Source organism: Mustela erminea, chromosome 6 (genome assembly GCF_009829155.1).
Source record: "Mustela erminea isolate mMusErm1 chromosome 6, mMusErm1.Pri, whole genome shotgun sequence".
In the NCBI taxonomy this organism is placed as follows: Eukaryota; Metazoa; Chordata; class Mammalia; order Carnivora; family Mustelidae; genus Mustela; species Mustela erminea.
Genome location: NC_045619.1, coordinates 88,279,039 through 88,302,678, shown reverse-complemented (window position 1 = coordinate 88,302,678; position 23,640 = coordinate 88,279,039). Strand labels below are relative to the sequence as shown.

The window sequence follows — 23,640 nt, the reverse complement described above, 5'->3', positions numbered from 1 at the left end:
AGAGGTCTTTGTGAATGATGAATAAACACATTAATTTTCACACTACTCATTTCTTCTGCTTACACCTTAGCACTTCGTGCTTATTTACGCGTTGTGTAGTGAGTGTTCTAGGACTTTTTTCCTATGTATTTATTACATCTACTTGATTCTAAACTCCTTAAAGGCAAAGAATTTATCCTTTTTTATTCCTCTAATACTTCTTACAGAAAGTAGGAAGTTCCTTAAGTATAAGAGATTGATACATGCTGACCAGTATGAACCTGAGTCACAAAATTCAGTCCCTCACCTGAAACCCAAGCTTATAAAGAGCACAGGAAAGTGGAGAGAACTTTGAATTTGAGGTTGGACAGAGGGGCTGGATTCTAGTACCCGTTCCATATATTATCTGTCAAATGAGGATAGTAACATCAAGCCTCACTGCTTCCCAGGGATTCTGCTGTCCTCAGATAGAATAGCCTTGAAAAGCTTTCCAAAGGTTCTAACAGTGCTTCGCAGCCATTAAAAATTATGTCTTGTATGTACCGACATACAAAGGTGTCAGAGATACATGAATAACTGTATAGGCTTCCTGAGGATGTCAGCTGTTTTAAAGAGAGAAAAATGAGATATACTGTTATGTTAAAAAAAAAAAAGTTGCAGAAGAGAATGATTCAACACTTTGATTCAATTTTCAAAAAAGATTTGTTAGAGAGAGAGAGAAAGCACACACATGTTGGGGGAGGGGCCGAGAGGGGGTAGAGTCTTAAGCAGGCTCTGCACTGAGCGTGGAACCCAACACAAGACTTTATCTCACGACTCTGAGATCGAACTGAGCTGAAACCAAGAGTCAGACACTTAAATGACTGTGCCACCCAGGTGCACAATATTCAATTTTTATTTAAAAACAAAAACAATGGGGCACCTGGGTGGCTCAGTGGGTTAAAACCTCTGCTTTCGGCTCAGGTCATGATCCCAAGGTCCTGGGATCGAGCCCCGCATGGGGCTCTCTGCTCAGCCGGGAGCCTGCTTTCCCCTCTCTCTCTGCCTATCTCTCTGCCTGCTAGTGCTCTCTGTCAAATAAATAAATAAAATCTTAAAACAAAAACAAAAACAAAACAAACAACTGGGGCACCTGGCTGGCTCAGTCAGTATAGCATGGGACTCTTGATCTTGGGGTCATGAGTTTGAGCCCCATGTTGGACACAGAGTTTACTGAAAACAAAACAAAACCAAAAACCCTAATATTAAGTCTATGGATTAGACTCCGAACATTTTTAAAAAAGATTTTTATTTATTTGACAGACAGAGATCACAAGTAGGCAGAGAGGCAGGCAGAGAGAGAGAGGAAGGGAAGCAGGCTCCCTACTGAGCAGAAAGCCCGATGTGGGGCTCGATCCCAGGACCCTGGGATCATGACCTGAGCCAAAGGTAGAGGCTTTAATCCACTGAGCCACCCAGGCGCCCCTGTAAAAAAAACTTTAAAGTGAGGCGCCTGGGTGGCTCAGTCAGTTAAGCAGTTGCCTTTGGCTCAGGTTGTGATCCTGGGGTCCTGGATTAGTACTTAAAATTAACATTTAAGTATTAATCTCTTAATACTTATGGAACTTCGGGCCCTGCATTGGGCTCCCGATCTGTGGGGAGTCTGCTTCACCCTCTCCTCCCACTAGTGCTGTCACTATCTCTGTCTCTCTCTCTCTCTCTCTCTCAAATAAATAAATAAAATATTTAAAAAATTTAACGCAAATGTGAAGTATTTTTAAAGATTTTATTTTTATTTATTTGACAGAGTGAGAGAAAGCACAAGCAGGGGGATGTGGGAGAGGGAGAGGGAGAAGCAGACTCCTCACTGAGCAGGGAGCCCGAGCAGACTCGAGTCCTGGGACCCTGGGATCATGAGCTGAGCCAAAGGCTATTGCTTAACCAACTGAGCCACCTAGGCGCCCCATGAAGTATCTTTATAACATTAGATCTAATCCCAAGCAAGACAAATTTTTGTTTGTTTTATAATTCTATTCGTGGTTCTGTGAGGAAATGGTGGCAGAAAATAATAAAATGGACAGAGAGAACCACAGGGTTGGGGTCAGGGAAACAGTGATGGGGAACAGAATCTAGACCTAGCCAAAGGGCCATGGCCATTAGCTGGGAAGAGCCCCTCCTCTTCCTGAGCAGGGACTGAATTTCCAGGAAGAGATAGTCCTCCAGGCCTCAGAACCCAGTGCTGTCCTCATGACCCAATCCTCCTGCCTTCTTGTCCATTGGCTCCTGGTTCCTTGGGATGTTTCCGCTCTCCTCAGGATCACTTAAAAGTTCCAAATCAAATAATCATGTGTCCAGCTGGATGGGAAGTCAGAAAATTAGGAGCCTCTTAGTGAAAGATGGTGGTGTGTATCAAGTCTGACACCAAGCTGACCTTCCCACTTGAGGAAGAGGAAATGAGTTCAAGTGGAACATACTGACACCCTACTCAGCTGCTCACATACCCCAGAGCAGAAGGCCTCCCAAATAGCTTGATACTTCTATCTGGGCCAGGACCAAGGATAAACACTTCTGGGAATCACCCAGCAACTGGGATGAGTTGGAAAGTTCTGTACCTCATGACAGGTCCATCCATTCATTCTTCTAACCAGATCTGGTTAGCCCCAGATGGACTGAAAAAGTTTTAAAATAAAATATAAAAGCAAACACTTATGTGGTGCTTACACTGTGGGCCAAGTGCTGTTCTAAGCACTTAAATACAATAATGCTTTTAATCCTCAAAAGAGCCCTATGGGGGTACAGACTGTATTATCATCCCTACTTTACAGATGAGGAAACTAAGGCACAAACTTGAACCCAGGCGTTTGGGCTCCGGTTCCATGCTCTTAACCACTTGCCTGTACGGCCTCCCAGCACAGCATCATAAGCAGTGCGCCCAGTGAATCAATCTCTCCTTTGACCCATAGGGGCAGATACCAAAAAGTGGACCAGATAGCGGAGGCCAAACACTCCCAGTCTCTTGCCATTCTCCCAGGATGGGGCTTGGGATGAGGGAGCGAGGCTGGGTGGGGGAGGGCAGGTCGGCAAAGACCCAGGGAACACAGGTAATACCTGTCATAGAAGGGGCACTAGGCAGGCAGCAAGAAGCCCAGTCACAGCGGATGCTTAATAAAAATATATTTAAGGCTGAATGGACAATGTCAAAAATGCCTTGGAGCTCTTAATTCCCTGTGCCTCTGATGAGAGAGAGTCCTTCCCACTCTACCCACCACCAACCCCTTTGGGGAAAGCTCAGCAGGGACAAAATTAAAGGAACCTCATTAGTCTGTCTCTTCTATTTCCTTATTGCCTAGGAATGTGGGGGCTCCCTCGTGCTTCCATTAGTAAATAATTACTGTCATCCCAAAGACCAAATCACTAACTAGGTTCTGGACTCTAGTCTAGTAGACTTCCCAAATGGCAGCTCTTGAAATGCAAGGTGTGAGCTACTCTCTCCTCTCCAGATATGTACTGACTGACCACAGCCTCAGCAGAGCACCCACTGCGTGTCTGTATAGATAGACAAAGGCAAAGAAGACACAACTTGCTCCGGTCCTCAAGGAGACAGCACTGTGGCAGAGAGAGATGGAGAGTCTACAAATAACTATAAAATATATCTACGTTCAGCTCAATAGGGCAGAAAGAGGAAGTGGAATTTTGCAAGAGGACTCTGTCTCAGCCTCAAGATGGGGGAAGGAAAATGTATCTGTTTTTCTGTACTTAACCTCAACTTCTATTCCCTGCAGTCTGGGTGGGGGACCCCTTTTCCCCCCTTCACTGAATAGGGACCTGAGCCCCCCACTCATTCCTCCCCCTATTCTCCCCTGCAGAAGCACATCCACGCTGCATTCCTGTAGCCCTAGTTGATGTTATCTCCCCACACAGGTAGGAACTTGCAGGTCCTGGTACATCTTGCATCCTCCTGTCTGGAAAGTAGCTTGGGACCCAGGGAAATAGCGCCAAACCCTTTCCAAAAATGGGTGGGTCCCCCCATCTCCAGCTCAAGCACATTCCAGGACATACCCCTGAGCCTACCCTCCCTTCATCCCCACCTTTCTTAAGGCTGGCTCCGCTTTCCCTGAGAAGCCTGGGTTTTGGTGGGAGGAGGAAAGGGAGATAAAATCAGGTGAGGCAGGGAGGGGCCCACAGAACTGGTACTGTTTCCTGCCCTGATGGCTTCCTCACCCTCATTGAGGCTGGGTGGGGAAGAATCAGGTACAGACAGGGTGTCCCAGTCCCTCAGCCATTCGCTGTTCTCTCCCCTTGCTAGCCCTTTGCTTAGGTTTCATGCAAGGATACGGGACACAGGACCTGGTAGCCCCAGGTGGTGCTGGAAAAAGGCAGAAGGCAGGTAGCATACATGTGCTGAGCCGCAAGCTCACTTCTGCAGGCAGGTCCCAGATCTGCCCCACCCGGTGGTCACAGAAGCAACTCGAGACCCTGGAATGTCTGTGCAGTGGCGTGGGCATTCACCCTACATGCTCCAGAGACTGTCTCACTCTGGATGTGGAGCAAGGGTCTTGCTGGGCAACTAGAGACAATACCTGTTCCCAGGGTGACAAGATCTAGAAGACCTCAGAGCCTCAGGCACTTCCCACTCATTTCTGCTAAGAGGCTACAGCTCTCAGTTTAAGCTGGAGACAGTCTTCACAAGGCTAGAAATACAAATGCCTTCTGCGGGTGAGCCCGCCTCTATCCTCGAACTCTGCAGATTCCGACTCACCAGGAATTATGGAAGTGGGTGCAGGTGAGGATGAGTGAATCACATCAACAATCGATTAAAAGTGTTTATTTTTAAGTGGAAAGGGGAGAGGGAGTAACACAGAGGCAATGTTTGGCCTCTTGTTTCTAGGCCATCATCCCCCACGTGCTCTCCAACTCAAAGCACTGGCAGGAGGGGCCCCAGGGCAGGCTGAGGGGCCAGAGAGTTGCAAAGTCAGTCACGGAGGGATCTGTACAACCCTGGAGAGGTGGGATCCAAGAGTCCTTCCCAGCCCCCTTGTTCTGGAACAGGGTTAGAGCTCAGGGGCATAGGGCTCCCCCGTGGGTGAGGGCACCCGCAGCTCGGCATTGTGCCTGACCACGGTGAAGAGCCCCACCACTGCCAGCAGAGCCATCACCATGACGGCAGAGCAGATGCTGAACATGTTCCGAGTGCCCGTTTTGTGATCGCTGTCATGGAGAACCAGGAGCCCCAGGCAGGCCAGTAAGTGCAGGGGAACCCGGAACCAGTTGAGTACGCCAGCTTGCTCTGTCTCTGGGATCACCTTTCTCCGCAGGAAGCTCATGCTGGGAAAGTAGAGCCCACAGGCCAATTCAATAAGTAGAAAGGCTATGAAGGACTCCACTGGATTCTCCTGGCCTGGGCTGGTGGAGAAAGTCAACATGAAAAGGGAGAAGACAACGATGAGGACAGCAAGGGACAGTAGGTGCATGGGCTGAAGGTGGTACCTCTTGGAGGTAGCAATGCGGTACAGCGAAGAGCCAAGCAGGCTGGCAGCCATGAAACTGGAGAAGACAATGCCCAGTGGAGCCCCATGTGGGTCCAGCACAGGCGTCCAGAGGAAGACAAAGATGAAGATAACACTCTCGAACAGGGCCTGTATGGTACCTAGCAGCAGTACGCGGCGGTCCGACAGGAGGCAGCGGAGGCCTCCAGCACAAGTCCTTGAAAAGGCACGCTGCCGATCATAGTTCTCTCCCCAGTTATGAAGGGCCAAGGCCCCAGCCAGAGCCAAGAGAGGGATGGCGGCCACGAAGGGCGCTACTGGCCCCAGTCCCATCCAGCAGGTCACAGCTTCAGCTGCCACACCTGCTACTACAGCCAGCACATGGTTCCAGAAGGCAGCTCGGGCAAAGGTAGCTGGGATCCACTCAGCAGGGAAGTCATGACGCTCCATGTGTTCGTGGATGTACCAGGCCTCAAAGGCCGAGAAGAGCAGGGCCGTAGACAGCCCACCCAGTGCTCGGCCCATCAGCAGCACAAAGTAATCCCAGGAGAGTTTGGTTAAGCAGCACAGAGAGTAAGTGAGGGAGAAGAGGACACAAGACTTCTTGCGACCCAGCCAATCCACAAGGGAGGAGGCCACCAGTCCAAAAAGGACTGTGGAGGCCAGGCCACAGACATAGAGGATGGCAATCTGACCCTCCAGGAAGTGGTAATGCTGATAGAGTTTATAGAGGTAGGGGGCCTGGAGCCAGTCAGCCGCCAGGGCCAGGAAGTAGACCTGATAGAAGTCCAGTTGAAACCGAAGGAAGGAGGGGTTGCTGCAGGCCCTTCCAGGGGGCTTTGCCCTGCATCTTGACAGTTCCAACCCCAGGCAGGAGGCCAGGAGGACCACAAAAGCAAGATAGGCGGTCACCAGCATGGCGGGCCCCCGGACGACCTAGAGAAGGAAGGGGGGCTCGTAATCACATCCATTGCCCAAGTAGCACGTGTCAAGGGGCTGGGTGTCTAAGCAGAAGTCAGCTTCACTCCCCCACCCCCCCAACTGCATTTCCCCACCCCTCAACTCCACTCCCCTAGAGCTCAGACCGGAGGGACCAGTCGGGTGGGTGGGAGGAGTGGCCCGCCAGAGTAGGTCTCCTAGGACACTGTGGGGCAGGGAGGGGTAAGAGGAGAGCGGAGAAGATTGAGTATTCGCCCCACCCTTGCCTGGCATAGCGAAGTGTGAGTCCCTCTAATACACTAATCCCATAATCCCTGCTCCACAAATTAAGGGGGTGCTGTCCTCTTCCACTACACCTTTTGCATACTTCTACTACCCCCCAATCTCTCTGGAGAGCTCGTTTTTGGCCTCAAAGTCTTTCCATTTGTCGAGGGCATCCCTCCCGCCCGCGCAGGCCTCCTGAGTTGCTTCACGGTCACGCGCGTGCATCTCGGATTCCCGCTCCTCCGGGTCATAGGCACCCCCCGGCGCCCCCTAGCCCCAGCCCAGCGCCGCCACACCTGCTCGCACCTCGCCCAGACCCCGTCTCACCTGCTGCCCCGGTTTGCGGGGACGCCCCGGACACGTCCGGCTCCAGGCCGCCCGGCCGCCCTACCCACTCTACCTCCGGCTCCTACTCCGGTTCGGGTTCCAGCAGCGCGCCCGCCCCTCACAGCCTGCTTCCGGGAGCCGGGTAGGCCTCTGGCCGCCGCCATGATGGCCCCGTCACGTGACGGGGTGAGGCGTTCAAGCCCCGCCCCTTCTCCGCCCCGTAGCTCTCAAGATTGGCGCCCAAGTAGCCAAGCCTGCGGTAAACTGGCCTCGTCCGCTGCCTTCCCGGGACACCCTCTCCTTCGACTCCCTTCGACTCCCGGGTACCTGCGGGGCTGCCCCGAAATAAAGACCCATTTTCTCTCTCTCCCTCCGCGACAGAGAGAATGCCCGCAGTCCCGCAGACTCGTTGTCTGGAGCATCCGAAGGAACACCGCTGCCCTAAGCCAAGCCGGCTCCCCGGTTTTCCTCTTCTCTCACTATAGTGATCTCCAGGCCCGACGTCAGGATGGCCCAGACACCTGAGGGAGGCAGTGTGGTGTTAAGGACTTGGACTCCGGCGTAAGGACGGGCTGAGGCTCAAATCCCACCCCTGTCATTTACCACGGCGTGGCCTTGGACAAGCCACACGACTTCTTCGACTTCTTCATGTGCCTGCCGTCACAGGAGAGAAGTGCCCAAGTAAAAAAGTCTAAAAAAGGGGCGCCTGGGTGGCTCAGCGGGTTAAGCCTCTGCCTTCTGCTGGGCTCATGATCCCAGGGTCCTGGGATGGAGCCCGCATGGGGCTCTCTGCTCAGCAAGGGGCCTGTCCCCCCCCCCCCACTCTGCCTACTTGTGGTCTCTCTCTGTCAAATAAATAAATAAAATCTTAAAAAAAAAAAAGGCCAATAAAGTTCAGCCCTGTTCCTGAATGCCCACTTTTACCACCACCAGCTGTGTTACCTTGGAGAGGTTATTTTCCCTGTATTCCAGCCTTAGTAGTATCTCCAATGGCTTTCCATCTCACTAAGCATAAAAGCCAAAGTCTTTATAATAACCTACAAAACCCTCTGTTCCCTGTTCCTCCGCTACTTCTCTGACCTGATCTACAGTTCACCCTCCAGACTCTGCTCCATCTGTATTGGCTATCTCCCAGGCCTTTGCATACTGCGCCTTGAAAGGTTTGGTTGCTTTTCCAAATACCCACAACAGTTCTCTGTTCAAATGTCACCTTCTCAGAGAGGCCTTCCTCGGCCATCCTGTTTAAAACAGCAGCAGCACCACCTCTGCTAGTTATTTCCCTACTGTCCTTCTAGCCTCTATTCCCTTTGCTGCATCTTCTCCATAGTACTTAACACCATCCGGCACACTATATATTTTACTTACGTACTATCTCTTCTCCCTACAGATTTTTATCTATTTGTTCACTTGTATTCCCAGTACTTAAAACAGTAATTGGGGGGCACTGCATGGCTCGTTTAGTTGGAAGGCACCTGACTCTTGATGGGGGGAGGCAGATACCAGCCCCATGATGGGTGCAGAGATTTAAAAAATAATAATAATAAAAAAGTTATTGGTAAGTAAAAATCATGCAATAAATATTTGATGAATAAATGAGTAAGCGAATCCATATAAATTAGTCTAAAAAGTGCTGGCCCATATTAGCTGGTAACACTCATCAAACAGTTACCTATCTATGCATCTAAACTCTGTTTTAAGAATTCCTGGGCCATCTGCTATAGATTAATTATGTCATGTCACAACAACCCATAAAGTAGGTACTATTATCCTTGACAGTTGGAAAGCTTAGATAATAGGCCCAGAATCTCATGGTAAGAGGCAGAGTTAGAACTGGGACCCAGATCTTTCCAGTTCCACATTCATGTGGTTTCTGAGAAGATCAAATGAGTTCACTCATTTGCACAGGTGATATACTATACTAAGGCTTGGAGGGTAGAGGTGGGAGAGCCTGGGATTATATTTTGAGAAATAGTTTGTTGTTTTTGTTTTTTTTTTTTTAAGTAAGCTCCACGCCCAGTGTGGAGCCCAACACGGGGCTTGGACTCATGACACTGAGATCAAGAGTCCAGTGCTTAACAGATTGAATCACTCCAAAAAATACTTTCTTATGACAAAGTAAACAGCTAAGATTTATATCCTGCAAGTTCTAGAGTGCCTTTATTCCTAACTGGCAAATCCTACAGAGTAGAAAGGAATAGTCATTCCCATGCATTCATCTAGAAACACAAAGACTCAAAAACCATTTCCCCAAGGTCATTCAGTGAGTGAGAACATAGCGTGGAGGTCATCCTGAATGAAGGCAGAAGTGGAACAGGACGGCTTTACATTCCTGGGTTTCTGTTCTCAGGAGGGAGGCCAGTTTTCTCCCATTGTTGAGCTACATTTTGCTCAGAAGCACCTGGCAGAGAGAGACTTACAGCAAGATTACATTATTTTGGATTATTTTTGCACATTGTGGGACCTATTAAAAATCATTTAGTCTTAAGTCTCCCCTGTCCCCTCAGAACTGAGAAGCAGAGCTGGGAAAGGTCCTAACATGGGAAATATGCCAGCAGAGGACTAGAGGGAATAAAACCATCCTGTGAGCACAGCCTATCTCTAGGACATGTTTCTAGTAGAGAGAAAGGAGGGCTGAGGTCTGTGTATTGAGGAGTTCTGGTTTTCAAGGAAGGTGGGAGGATACTCTGGGAAAACTAGGAACCCTGCTCACCAGAAGAGCATCATTAAAACTTTTATTATGAAAATGTTCAAACATACACAAAGATACAGAGTATAGTTCTATGAACCTCTATATGGTTAATTCAATAATATTAATTTTTTCACTTTGTTCCTTCTTCTCCCTTCTTTCTGTCCTTTTTTATTTGCCAAAATATCTAAAAGTAAGTGAATCCAGATAAATTAGTCTAAAAAGTGCCGGCCCATGTTAGCTGGTAACACTCATCCAACAGTTAAATCTGTTCACTTCACTCATACCTCAACATGTATCTCCAGGAAATAAGGCCCTTTCCTTGCATAACCTAACTCCAAAGCCATTTTACATCTAACAAAATCAATACTGATTTCTTGGCATTGTAAATATACAATCCATAATTAAAAGGCTCCAAATCTAAAATGGTCTTTTTATAGTTGGGTTGTCCAAATCAGGAACCAAACAGTGTCCATGTGTTCCATATAATAGTTGTCCTTTTATTATTATTATTTATTATTATTATTATCTCTCCCCCCAGCCATTCAGTAGTTGAAGAAGTTGGGTCAGATTTCGTTGAAAAGATTCCACATTCTGGATGTGACTTCTCACTTCTTCGTTGTGTCATTTAAGTTGTTCCTCCATCCCTGGTATTTCCTGTTGAATGGAAGTTAGATCTAGAGGTTTGATATGAATCACATTCAGCTTTTTTGTGTGTTTGTTCCTTTGTTTGGGAACAGTCTTTCACGGGTGGTGCTGAGGGCTTCAGATTACATCACATCTAGAGTTCGACGGTGGGTGGTTGTGCCCCTTTTAGTGATGGTAAGACCTATTAGTGGGGTCGAGTGGTGACAGATTGATTCTTCCATTATAAAGCTCCCCATCCACTGTCATCTTTGGTTTCATCCATTCATAATTCTTGCTTTGATCCATTATTTCATTAAGGGTTGCAAAATGATTTTTCTAATTCCATATTTCTTTTATATTAGCTGGAATTCTTCAGTAAATGAGAAGTTTTCTCCACCACTTGGAACTATTTGGCTATCCTGAAATATAGTTTATAGAGGACAGGCAGTGTAAAAGCTTAATTCTTTTTTTTCCCCCAAAGACTTTTATAAAAGTAACCTCTATACCTAATGTGGGACTTGAATCTACAACCCCAAGATCAAGAGTTGGATACTCCACAGACTAAGTGGGCCAGGTGTCCCCAGTTCTTCTCCTTTATGATTGCTGATTTTCAGAATAAGAAGTTGGAAGAAGGGGCACCTGGGTGGCTCAGTCGTTAAGCAGCTGCCTTTGGCTCAGGTCATGATCCCAGGGTCCTGGGATGGAGCCCTGCATCAGGCTCCCTGCTCAGCAGGAAGCTTGCTTCTCTCTCTCCCACTCCCCTGCTTGTGTTCCCTCTCTTGCTGTGTCTCTGTCTGTCAGATAAATAAAATCTTTTAAAAAAAGAAGGTGAGGGGCGCCTGGGTGGCTCAGTGGGTTAAAGCCTCTGCCTTCGGCTCAGGTCATGATCCCAGGGTCCTGGGATCGAGCCCCGCATCGGGCTCTCTGCTCAGCAGGGAGCCTGCTTCCTCTTTCTCTCTCTCTGCTTGCCTCTCAGCCTACTTGTAATCTCTGCCTGTCAAATAAATAAATAAAATCTCTTAAAAAAAAAAAAAGAAGGTAAAAGAAGCATCATTTTTAAAAAGTTTGAGCTTAAAGCTGAGTAGGGATAGATTGCCTGGATCATGGACGGGGAAAGGAAGGACTATTCTGGTAGCTGTGTCCGGCCCTTACCCACACCAGTGCTTGGGACATGTGTGGGACAGACAGACATTGGAGGATTCACTGTCCTGGACCTCATGCAGCAATGAGAGAGGCATGATGCAGGCATGGTGTGTAGGTACCTGTAGGAGAGGCAGAAAAAGAGATAAGAAGTAAAAAAAAGGGGTGCCTGAGTGGCTCAGTGGGTTAAGCCTCTGCCTTCAGCTCAGGTCATGATCCTAGTGTCCCCGGATCAAGCTCCACATTGGGCTCTCTGCTCAGCAGGGGGCCTGTTTCCCCCACTCCCTGCTCCTCTCTACCTGCCTCTCTACCTCTCTGCCTTGTGATCTCTCTCTGTCAAATAAATAAAATCTTTTTTTAAAAAGGAAGTAAAAAACAAAACAAAACAAAAAACAGCTAGACCCAGAAGACAGGGAGGGAGACAAGGACAGAAAGGGAAATAGAAATGAAAGACATGGAGAATGAAATGTACCAGAAGCAGAATAGGATAGAAAAACAGAGCAGGGCATGCAACTCTTGACTTCGGCATCCTGAGTTGGGCGTAAAGCTTGCTTTAAAAAGAGAGAGAGATGTATAAGGTGAACTGAAAGACCAAGAAAGCAGATAGAAATGATGACACAGATTGAGACAGGGAAGGGGGAAAGAAAAAGTCATATATGTTAAATAAACTTTAAATTAGAGGGAGAAGGGTGCCTGGGTGGCTCCGTCGGTTAAGCATCTGCTTTCAGCTTAGGTCATGATCCCAGGGTCCTGGGACTAAGTCACACATCAGGCTCCTTGTTCAGCAGGGAGCCTGGTTCTCCCTCTCCCTCTGCCTGCCACTTTCCCTGCTTGTGCTCTCTCTCTGTGTCAAATAAAAAAAAATCTTTAAAATTAATGAATTAATTAGATGGGGAAATGGAGAGCGAAATAGAGGGATAGAGAACGGGGAAAACTGATGTAGAGACAAAGTTAGGTGAAAGCAGAATGTCCCAGTGATAGAAAGAAGGAAGTAGAAATGGAGGGAGTGATATAGACAGACAGAGGAAAGGTAAACAGAAGGCTACACAGAGATAGAAAGGAAAGAACAAAGGGTCCCAGAAAAGGAGGCTGAGAAAGAGAATACTGAAATGAAATAAAATCTTTTTTAAAATTTTTATTTATTTGACAGAGAGAGAGAGAGAGAGAGAGCGAGCGCGTGAGCACAACCATGGGGAGTGGCAGAAGGAGAGGGAGAAGCTGACTCTTCGCTGAGCCGGAAGCCCCACATGGGGCTTGATACTAGGACCCTGGGATCATGACCAGAGCCAAAGGCAGAGGCTTTTTTTTTTTTTTTTTAAAGATTTTATTTATTTATTTGACAGAGAGAAATTACAAGTCCACTGAGAGGCAGGCAGAGAGAGAGAGAAGGAAGCAGGCTCCCTGCTGAGCAGAGAGCCCGATGCAGGACTCGATCCCAGGACCCTGAGATCATGACCCGAGCTGAAGGCAGCGGCTTAACCCACTGAGCCACCCAGGTGCTCTGTGAAACAAAATAAAATCTTAAAAATAAGGGGGGTCACTTGGGTGGCTCAGTCAGTTGAGCCTCTGCCTTCAGCTAAGGTCATAATCCCAGGGTCCTGGGATCGAGCCCCGTGTCAGGCTCCCTGCTCAGCAGAGAGTCTGCTTCTTCCTCTTCCTTTGCCTGCTGTTCCCCCTCCTTGTGCTCTCTGTCAAAAAAATAAATCTTAAAAAAAAAAAAAAAAAAAGAACACTGAAACAGACTAGTGTCAGAGGACTTGAGGAATGTGGAGAGGAGCTTAGGGGCTCCCAGGTTAGGGCCCAGGCCTGGGCAGATACCTGGGGCTTTTACTTCCAGCTTCCTCTTGGTTGCTTCTCCAAACTCCCATCCCCACCCCCAGGGACCTGGGATTCTGACTAGCTATGTGGTTGGGATCACTGGGAGCCTGAGTCCAGGGTTCCCAGCTTCCCTTATCCCATGCCAGATGAGCATGGATGTAGCAGATGCGATTATTGATGGAAGATTGAGGTCATGAGACTGCGTGAGTACTCAAAGATTTGAAAGACAAGACATCCAGGCAGAGAATGCCAGGTTCCTAGAAGCAAAGTACCAAGAAGGATGTCATGAGATCCAAGGGGAGGGAAGAGCCAGGAACCCTCTGCTCAGCATTCTCTTCTGGTCCTAGAGCCATTGACCTTCTTTGCCCCACTCACGGTGGGAGGTAAGGGATCCAGAGACTTTTGCATCAGTCAGGGAGATGGGTGGAGGTCCAGGGGACAAGAAGTGTCCCCTGGACCAAGAATCCCCTCCTGACTCTGGAGGAGGAATGCACCTTATCCACAAAAACTACAGAGACAATGAGCCAAGAAGGATCTCCAGCAGAGGTTGACTAGAGGAAGAGAACAGCCAACTTGCTCACCTTCAGCGGCCACGACGGAGGCTCTGGGAAGCACGATTTCCATTCCAGAAGTGGCAGAAGAGGATGTTCTGGAACCAGGGGAGCATACCCAGAAACTAACACCAAAGTGGATGCACCGCTCTCAGGTACTGAGCGGGGGAGGCTGGGTCTCTGAGCAGCCTTCTGTCTCTACCTGCCTGGGTGAAGGTATTTAGCTGATCCCTATCCTCACTCCAGAACTTCTGCCTCCCCCCAGAGGAAGCAGTTGGCCAAAGGGCTCCAGGAGCCTGACAATCTCTCGGGGGGGGGGGGGGCGCACAACAGCCCAGCTAGACTATCAGACAGTGCCTCTGAGAGGTGCGTTGTCCCCTGAAGCAGCGGCCAGTGGAGCCTGGAGGAGCCCCTCGGCCACAGCCACAGTTGTCACTGCAGCCCAGGCAGGAGCTGGGACAGGCAGCTTGGCCTTTGAAGCAAGGGTAATTTGGGCAAGGTGAGCCGTGGCCGCAGGTCAAGTGCGGACCAGTGCACAAGCTGCAGGAGCTGTATGGACAATTCAAGGGAGGGCAGGCAGGGCAGGGAGAGCAGGAGCAAGTACAGGGTGGGCCAGGGAGGCTTGGACAGGAGGGGCAGGGGGCTGCATAGGAGGGATAGGTGGTGCAGGAGCAGGTGGGAGGAGGACAGCTAGGGCAGGGGCAAAAACAGACAGAAGGGGGACAGGACAGGCAAGGAGAGGCTGCTGCTGGTGGGCCGTGCCCAGAGGGTGGAGGGGGCTGTTGGTGGGTGGGTTTCTTGTTCCGAGGTCCCAAGCGTAGGCCGAGAGAGAAGTCCATTTAGCTGCAGGAGTGGCCAGGCTGGGGGCTGGGTAAAGGGAAAGGCAGGGGTGAAGTAGGAGGGGCAGACTAAAAGAGGCAGGGGTGGGGGCAGGATTAAAAATCTAAGACTCGCTGAGCCTTTGCTGATCCTGCTTGGAGCTCAGACCTCCCCAGCCAGCCCTCCCCTTCAAGGTCTGCCCAGGGATGCTCTCCTAGGTTGCTACCCTCCACGGAAAACTCTCCAGCCAGTCCCAGCGCAGAACGCAGAACGCCTTGAATCTGACACTCTCGCTTTCATGCCTCCAGTCCTTTGTTTCCACTGTTCCTTTTGCTCTGCTCCAGTGCTCTTTTTCTCTTCTCTGCCTGGTGAGGTTCTCCCATCTCTGAAGTCTTCCCCTTTATTCAATCAAAATGTTTTTTCTTGAGCTCCGGACACTTGGGGACTTGACACCTGCCTGGGTAAGGACCCCTGCCCGATGTGCTGTTCTGGCCCTGATGGCCACTGGCCCAACAGCCAGACCAGCTGCTTCCAGCTCCCAGACAGTCCCCAGGGGATTTAGGGAAGCAGCAGCAGCAGCAGCAGCCTCTGCAGCAGGCCTGTCTGAGACACTGAGCCAGGGATGTTGGCGGGAGCTGGCAGTGAAGGGAGGATGCTTAGGTTCTGGGGATTTCCAGCCAGGGCAAATCCCAGGTGTGGGGGTGGGGTGCCCGGCTGTCTCTGGAAGACTGTATTATTGAGGACTTATCGTGTAGCAGGTAGTGAGTAAGACAGCTAAGTTAACTCTTTCACAAAGCTCCCGTGAAAGTGAGGGGTGGGGCAGGGTGGGGACCAAAACCAAACCAGTAAATAAACAAATACAGAAGCTGATTTCAGAGCATGAGAATAGCTGTGGGAAAGCCAGGGTGCCCTGATAACAAGGGGCTCAGAGAGAGGGTCCATCGGCAGGAGCAACTAGTCAACCCCCAAACTGGCAGGTATGACAGCACTTAAAAGTTTGGGGGGATGGGCGCCTAGGTGGCTCAGTTGTTGGGCGTCTGCCTTCGACCCAGCTCATGATCCTATGGTCCTGGGATCAAGCCCCGAATTGGGCTCCCTGCTTGACGGAAAGCCTGCTTCTCCCTCTCCCACTCCCCCTGCTTATGTTCCCTCTCTCACTGTCCAATAAATAAATAAAATCTTAAAAAAAAAAAGTTTTGGGGAGATACAATCTGTAAAGCCCCAGCAGATCAAGGGGGAGCTATCTGAGGCTGAATGTATCCCAGGTGGCTGGGCTATGGAGAAAAACAAAACTGAGGAGGGGATAAGGAATGTGGGAAGTTGTAGTATCAAATTTGGTGGTCTGCGTTGCCTGGTGGCTCAGTCAGTTAAGCATCTGCCTTTGGCTCAGGTCATGATCCCAGAGTTCTCTGGGATGGAGCCCTGTAGCGCATCAAGCTCCCTGCTCAGCGGGGAGTCTCCTTCTCCCTCTTCCCCTCTCCAGACTTGTGATCTCTTTCTCTCTCTGTCAAATAAATAAAATCTTTAAAAAAATTAAATGGTCAAGGAAAGTGTCACCAAGAAGGGATATTTTAGCAAAGACTTGAAGGAAATGAGGGAGAGAGCCATGGAAAGATCTAGTGGAAGAACATTCAACAGAAGGATGAGGGTAGGGCAGAGGTGGCGACGCTGGTGGGACTGGGGGTAAAGGGGAGAGTGCTAATGGCACAGGAAGGAACAGGGCAGGGCCCCCAACACGCAAGGCCCTGGGAACCCCCTCAGGGGCTTGGATCTTACTCCAGTAAAAGGGAAACCAAGGAGGGTTTTAGGCAAGAAAGTGTATGGGTCTTCTTGGTCTCACTCCTGACCCCTGATTAGAACGTTCTTCCTGTGTATTTGGTGTAACCACTTTGGAAAACAGTTGGGCATTATCTAATAGAGATTGCCCGTAGGAACACTTTGACTCTAAGGTTTGGTTTGGCTTTTTTCTTTTTTAAAGATTTTATTTATTTATTTGACACAGAGAGCGAGAGTGAGAGAGCACAAGTAAGCATTGCAGCAAGCAGAGGGAGAGGGAGAAACAGGCTACTCACTGAGCAGGAAGCCTAATGTGGGGCTTGATCCCAGGACTCCAGGATCATGACCTGAGTGGAAGGCAGACACTTAACTGACTGAGCCACCCAGGTATCCCAGTTTGGCTTTTCAAGTAAGTTCTACACCCAGTGTGGGGCTTGAACTCACGACCCTGAGATCAAGAGTTGTATGCTCTACTACTTGAGACAGCCAGTGCCCCAGGACTCTTATTTTTTTTTTTTTTTTAAGATTTTTTTTAAAGGTTTTATTTATTCATTTAACAGAGAGGGAGAGTACAAGCAGGGAGAGCAGCAGGCAGAGTAGGAGGGAGAAGCAAGCTCTCTGCTGAGCCAGGAGCTGGATGTGGGACTTGATCCCAGGATCCTGGGAATCAGGAGCCAAAGGCAGACGCTTAACAAATTGAGCCACCAGGTGTCCCCCAGGACTCTTAGTTTTATAGCCTGGAAGAACTCTTGCATGTATGCCCTGGAAAACACATGCAAGAATGTTCTTAGCCAGGGGTGCCTGGGTGGCTAAGTGGGTTAAGCCTCTACCTTCAACTCAGGTCATGATCTCAGGGTCCTGGGATCAAGCCCCACATCAGGCTCTCTGCTCAGCAGGGAGCCTGCTTCTCCCCTTCTCTCTATGCCTGCCTCTCTACCTATGTGATCTCTGTCTGTCAAATAAATAAATAAAATCTTTAAAAACAATAAAAATGTTCTTAGCCATGTTAGTTATGATGGGCATACTGAAAACAACTCAAACATCTACCAACAGTAGGATAAAAACATAAATAGTGATATATTTATGCAACTGAGTACTATGCAAAAATAAAAAGGGAGTTATGTGCAACAACTTGGATATGTCTCATAAACAGGAAGTTGAACAAAAGAAGACACAAAAGAGTAATACAGTGTCATTTCATTTACATAAACCTCAAAAACAGACAAGATTAAGCAATATTGTTTAGGGATGCATAAATAGGCGCTAAAACTATAAGGGAAAACAAGGAAGGGACCCCTGGGTGGCTCAGTTGCTAGGCATCTGACTTTGGCTGGGGTCATGGTCTCAGGGTCCTGGGATCAAGCCCCATGCCCCCATGCCAGGCAACCTGATTAGTGGGGAGTCCACTTGTCCCTCTGCCCCTCTCCCTGCTCTCTCTCTCTCAAAAGATAAATAAATAAATAAATAAATAAATAAATAAATAAATAAAATCTTTTTAAAAATGCAAGGAAATGATTATCACAAAAGTCAGGATAGTGGTTAGTTACTTCTGAGGGGAGGAAAGAAATTATGGGAAGAGGGGTGCCTGGGTGGCTCTGTGGGTTGAGCCTCTGCCTTTGGCTCTCCTCACGGTCTTAGGTCCTGGGATCGAGCCCAGCATCCTATTGGGCTCTCTGCTCAGCGGGGAGCCTGCTTCCCCTCCCCCTCTCCTCCCCCTCTGCCTGCCTCTCTGCCTGCTTGTGATCTCTCTCTCTCTCTCTCTCTCTCTCTCTCTCTCGTCAAATAAATAAGTAAAATCTTAAAACAAAATAAAGAAATTATGGGACACGGGGAACTTCTGGAGTGCAGGAAATACTATTTCTTTTTCCTTTTTTTAAGATTGTACTTATTTACCTGGCACAGAGAGAGACAGAGAGAGAGGGAACACAAGCATGGGGAGTGGGAGAGGGAGAAGCAGGCTTGCCACGGAGTGGGGACCCCAATGCCGGACTGGATCCCAGGACTCTGGGATCATGACCTGAGCCAAAGGCAGACGCTTACGACTGAGCCACCCAGGCACCCAGGAAATACTATTTCTTGACTTGGATGGCAGTTAAATAGGTTTTTGGTTTGTCCCCGTTTATCTGTACCCTGTTCGTAATGTATTTATATATTCTGCCTAGAAAGAGAAAATAAAGTATCACTTTTTTTTCCCTCTGGTCCATGCCACCTCGTTCAGATCAAGATGCAGAAGTTAGATACTTTCTAGCCCACGTATCTATTTTTTCCACCAGATCTTAAGCACAGCGACTTTCTCTGTATTTCTGGTACCTATCAGTGCCTTGCACAAAGCGGGTGATAAGTGTTTGCTGAACTGGATTGCATTGAATTTCCCAAGTCTCCCATCCCATGGAGAGAGGGGCAGCTGCGGAAGAGGAGGGTCCTGGGATCAAGTCCCACGTCGGAATCTCTACTCCACAGAGAGCCTGCTTCCTCCTCTCTCTCCCTGCCTGCCTCTCTGACTACTTGTGATCTCTGTCAAATAAATAAATAAAATCTTTAAAAAAAAAAAAAAAAAAAAAAGAGCGCTCAGGACCACCAGGACCTAGGTTCCCATTTTAGCTTTGCCACTTCCTAACTGTGCAATCTGGGCAAGCTGCTTAACTTCTCTGATTCTCAGCTCCCTCTTCCGTGAAATGATAACGTGGGATCATATCTGCCACCTTTCTGGACTGCGGTGTGGGTTAAGGCACATGCCTAGCACAGTGCCGGGAACACAGTAGGTGCTCAACAAAGGATAGCTTCCCAACCCCCTGGCCCCAGCCCCACATCTTTTCTTCAAAGGAAGCTACTAGATATCAAGCTACTAGAAGCTACTAGAAGCAGCCAGATATCAAAGATAGCCCCAGAGATTGGGACAACATCTTTGGCGAAGGCCCCTGGAGCTCAGGTGGATCTGTGGTGTGGTGGAGAGCTGGCAGACAGTGGGATCCAACGGAAGCTGAACTGATCCCAGGCAGTTGGTGGGAGCTGGCCGTGGAGATAGGACACCAGGGTTCTGGGAGTTTCCATCTCGGGGAAGTCCCAGGTGTGGGTGCGGGGTGCCAGTTCAGCCCCACCCAACACTCTGGCTCCAGGGAATGTGGGCACAGGGAGGAAAGTGGGTCAGAGTAGGGCTGGAATTTAAGCCCATTGGTCCCATTACCTCTTTGCCAGCTCCAGAGGAGGCAGGGCCACAAAGGAGCCTGCTCCCTCCTCCAATGGGCCTTCAATTCCTTATCCTCGGAAAGGAAGAACCTTGGCACCTTGGTGTCTAGCCAAGAGGAACTGGAAGCCCCCCAGTGAACAAAGCAGAGAGAACCCTCTAACTCCTGGACTGAGGGTGTACAAAATACTGCTACACCCGCCCACATGACCACTGACAGACCCCGGGAGCTCTCCCCTCACATGGACTCCAGACAACTAGACCTGCTACTCATTCCTGGGAGTGGGACAGGTCAGGGCTGGATCAGGGAGGGGGAAGGGTGCATGGCAGAACAGCTTGGAGGAAAAGGCTTTTCTGTCTGGTGAGGCTCCAACTAGGCAAACACAGGAATCCCTTACCCTGGGGGATCTGCCAGCAATGTGGGGCCTTGTATTCTGTGTATAATCTGAGGCCTAAGCCTGTGGTTTCCTCTTCCCTATCTGTGCCTCTATTTCCCTTTCCGGGAAAGGAAAATCAAGGAGGAGAAATTTCCGGAGGAGGAAATCAAGGAGTTACCAGGTGTCCCCGGGGCCCCACTTTGGCTTTTAGGAGGTGCTTATCATCTCTCCCTTGTACTGTATCAAAATCCAGGTGGGGAACAAGAGTGGAGGGACCCTCTTCTTTCCCTGGGGGAGAGGGTGGCTAGGAGCCAGTATCCTGTTTCAGGCCCTTTGCACATATTCTTTTGTTGCCTTCCTTTCTCTCCACTCGTCAGTTTTTCCTAGAAGCCTTTCCTGATCTCCTCAGCTGGGGGAAGGTCCCCCTATTACCCCTCTCATTGTGCCTTATGCCTCTGCGCACTACTTATTACTTGCAATTTTGCAGATTATTTGGTAAACATCTGACTCCTTCACCAGATTTTGAGCCCGCAGCTGCAGGAACCATCTCTGGGTATTCCCAGGGTCTAGTAGAGTGCTTGGCACACAGTGGGTACTTAAAGAAGATTTCTTAAATTAACGAAGGATGCATGTTCAGGGAAGAAACTCCTAGAGTTGTTTAGGCTAGTCCCCCAGTCTTGTGTTTCAAAATCAAGGCCTTATTCCTGGCGATCTGGGCGGCACTGGGGGCCAGGAAGGGCCTTCCACACACAAAGTCATTCACCAGGAAAGCCAACAAACTGGCAAGCAGGAGAAGAGGCCTGGTAAGAGGGGTGGAATTGAGCAAGCACTCAGGACAGGGCTGGCACCAGCCTTGGCACGGGGCAGGTCTGAGGGAGGAGGTGGGAAAAGAGGGGAGGAAGGGAAAAGAGAAGACACGTGTTGTACAAAACATGTTTTCATCACACTCTCCCTGGGTGCCCTGGCCTCCAAGCTCCAATGGCACTTCCGTGCCTTAATGATGTCCTTGGGGGCTGTAACATAGCTCCCCCACCTCCTGCAGACATCTGCCAGCCACCTCTGAGCGAGGCATAGGATGTTCTCCCCAGCACAAGTGTGGGCATGGGATAATTACCCATTCAGTGTCCTCATGCTGGTGGGGGGAGGGGAGGATGACAATAAGAGGTGGGGCAAACAAGAACAGTCAGGGCAGGTGGGTCGGATGTCCTGTCCTCTGTATCTCTCCTTTTGGTCTTTGTGATGAGGGAAGCAAAGGAAGCCTGGTCCTGAGGCGCCCAAGAAATAATTTCTTCAAGTTGCCAGGGTGACCCGGTGGAGCAACCACAAACAGTAAAGGCTTGAAATACGGATGACAGAAGGGAAGAAGAAACCAGCTTCCAGAGTAGGAGGCCCTCTTCCCAAGTCTCCTGCTGAAATCCCTGGACGGAACCCTGGTTCCATTGCAAGTCGGAGAGAAGAAGAATCCGAACCCCTCACAATGCTCCACTTCCCTGATCCCCAGTCTGCTGGCTTTTTGTTTTGACTTCCAAACAGACCCCAGTCATTGGGTCCCAGGGAGGGGCGGGGGCGGAGGCGCGGCAATCCCGAGGGGAGGGGCCGGCACAGGGCGGGTCTTCCCGGGCATCGCCCCCTGGCTGCAGTCCTTGGCTGGGGACGGAGCAGGCCACCCGAAGGGAGGAGCCACAGTTACCAAAGGCGGATGGATGGACAAACACCACCAGAGACAAAGACAGAGGCAGACAGACAGACAAACCAAAACAAAGAGAAGGGCAGAGATAGATGAGATGGAATTTTAGACCTGCTGACCCTTTCCAGGCCACCACAAGGGTTTGGTACCCCCTGCCCCCTTTAGCTTCCTGGTCCCCAGCTGCTACCCCAGCTGCACAGTTCTAGAGCCCTAGCTCTTGGCCTCTGAGACCAGCCTCTGAGCCCCTTTAAGAAGGAGAGTGGGGAAGAGTTGGGAGAGGAGATTCCCAGCAGGAAGAGTGTCATGGGGGTGGTGCCTGGTTCTGTGTCAGGATGCCCGGCCAAGGGCCAAGGAGGGAGCGGTGCCCTTGCCCGGTCATGAGGACAGGAGACTCATTCACTGTAAACCAAGTACAGATGTGTTGGGACAGGGAGGGGGAATTGGGGCCACATTCACAAACCGCACTTGGGCCCGCCCTTCTTCTGACAGCCGCCAGCATCAGGACAGGAGGGGTTAACTCCGTAGCCTCCTGGCAGGATCCCTGCCACACAGGCCGGCGCCATCCCACCCCAGCCTGGATGCCTGGGTCCAATTCCCTGACACTCGCCCCTCCCGCGCTGCTGAGTGCTGCTCCCAGGGTAACCAAGCAAAGTCAACAGCAGCCAGGCCACCTGGGGACGGGACCCTGGAGTACCTATTCCCAGTTCTTTCCACCCCTGGAGTGAAAGGGAGGGCCTTGTCTGCCCCCCCATTGACGTCTCCTGTTCTCCTGAGAGAGCCACAGCACGCCCCTTCTTTCCCCCTCTCCGTCACCTGACTCTGGCTACCAAAAGTGGCCTTTCCTAGGAGGAAGGACACCTGGCCCCCGGGGTGGCAGTGAGTACAGAGCAGAGTAATTTCTGTATGGAAAATGTGATGATGTGATCAGGAGCCCACGTCCCCAGTGCTGGCCACCCAGGGACTGTTGTTGGGGGAAGATCCTTTGGGTGCGTCCCTCCAGCCCAGCTCAGCCCCTATTACTGCTCCCCTTCTCTCCTTTCTCACTCCCACCCCTCCTGCCTATGGAAGTGTTTGGGGTCCATGCACAGAGCCTGGATTTCAGACCCCTCCTTTTCTCTCACTCTGTCTGCAGTAGAATGGAGACAAACCCCTGGGTTCCCACTGTTGGCCTGAGACTCTTTGGTGGTCATGCTGAAGTCAGACACACACACACACACACACACACACACACACACACACACACACAGAGTCAACAAAATTCGTGGCGCATCTACCAGGCAAGCAGGCGCTGGTTAAGGCCGACACACACCCTCTGCTTAGGCTTTCTCCCTCACACCCAGCCCCAGGCTCCTCCCACTCCCAGCTACAGTTCCTCCTGCCCTCCTCACCAGTCTCTCCCTTTCCAGATTCAAGGTGGGGACAACATTGGCAGCCAGGGACCCAGGGACTCTAAATCCTGGACTCAAGGCAGGGTGAGAGGAGGAGGTCTTCCACAACCCCTCCCGTGCCTCAGCAGCAGCCCCCCCCCCCCATCCCACTAGGTAAACCAGTTTGCTCCTGGCACCAAAAGACGACCTGGGATAGGCTAGGGGAAGTGGAGACTACCTTGACCTGCAGGTGAAGGCTGAGCAAAGGGTAAAGACAGTGGCATTTGCTTCGTACCCCGCAGCCCCATCACTCCACCTCCCATCATCTCCCCTTGGGAGTTAGCAGAGATTGGCTTCACTGAACCACACAGCCGGGCCAGGGAACCCAACCAGTCCCCCTAAATGGCAGGAAGGGGAAAAGTGCCAGAGAGAAAGGGTGGCATCATGGGCCCAGGACACTGACCTCTTCTGCCAGCCTTGCCCAGCCTCCTGGGGATGGAGCCACGGAAGCCCAGCAAATGGGAGGGGCAGAGACCCAGGCGTCCGGGGCTGCCCCGCCCAACCCCCCTCCCACCCACTCCCGCCCCCCAGCCCCAGGGCACCGAGGAGGGAGCCGGGCAGGGGCAGGCGGCAG

General features: G+C 50.3%; 1 protein-coding gene and 1 long non-coding RNA gene across 2 annotated transcripts; both read right to left on the bottom strand.

Moving 5' to 3' along the window:
* Positions 1 to 4,767: 4,767 nt before the first annotated feature.
* Positions 4,768 to 7,175, bottom strand: MFSD5 (major facilitator superfamily domain containing 5). Its single transcript, XM_032348362.1, has 2 exons — positions 6,975 to 7,175; positions 4,768 to 6,380 (listed from the first exon to the last, which is right to left on the bottom strand). The coding sequence occupies exon 2, from the start codon at positions 6,360 to 6,362 to the stop codon at positions 5,010 to 5,012; it is 1,353 nt and encodes a 450-aa protein (XP_032204253.1). The 5' UTR covers positions 6,363 to 6,380; positions 6,975 to 7,175; the 3' UTR covers positions 4,768 to 5,009.
* A 1,923-nt stretch (positions 7,176 to 9,098) lies between these two features.
* LOC116593837 lies at positions 9,099 to 23,635 on the bottom strand. Its single transcript, XR_004286968.1, has 3 exons — positions 23,470 to 23,635; positions 13,827 to 15,013; positions 9,099 to 10,706 (listed from the first exon to the last, which is right to left on the bottom strand). It is a non-coding gene; the product is annotated as an uncharacterized LOC116593837 (long non-coding RNA).
* Positions 23,636 to 23,640: the final 5 nt, after the last annotated feature.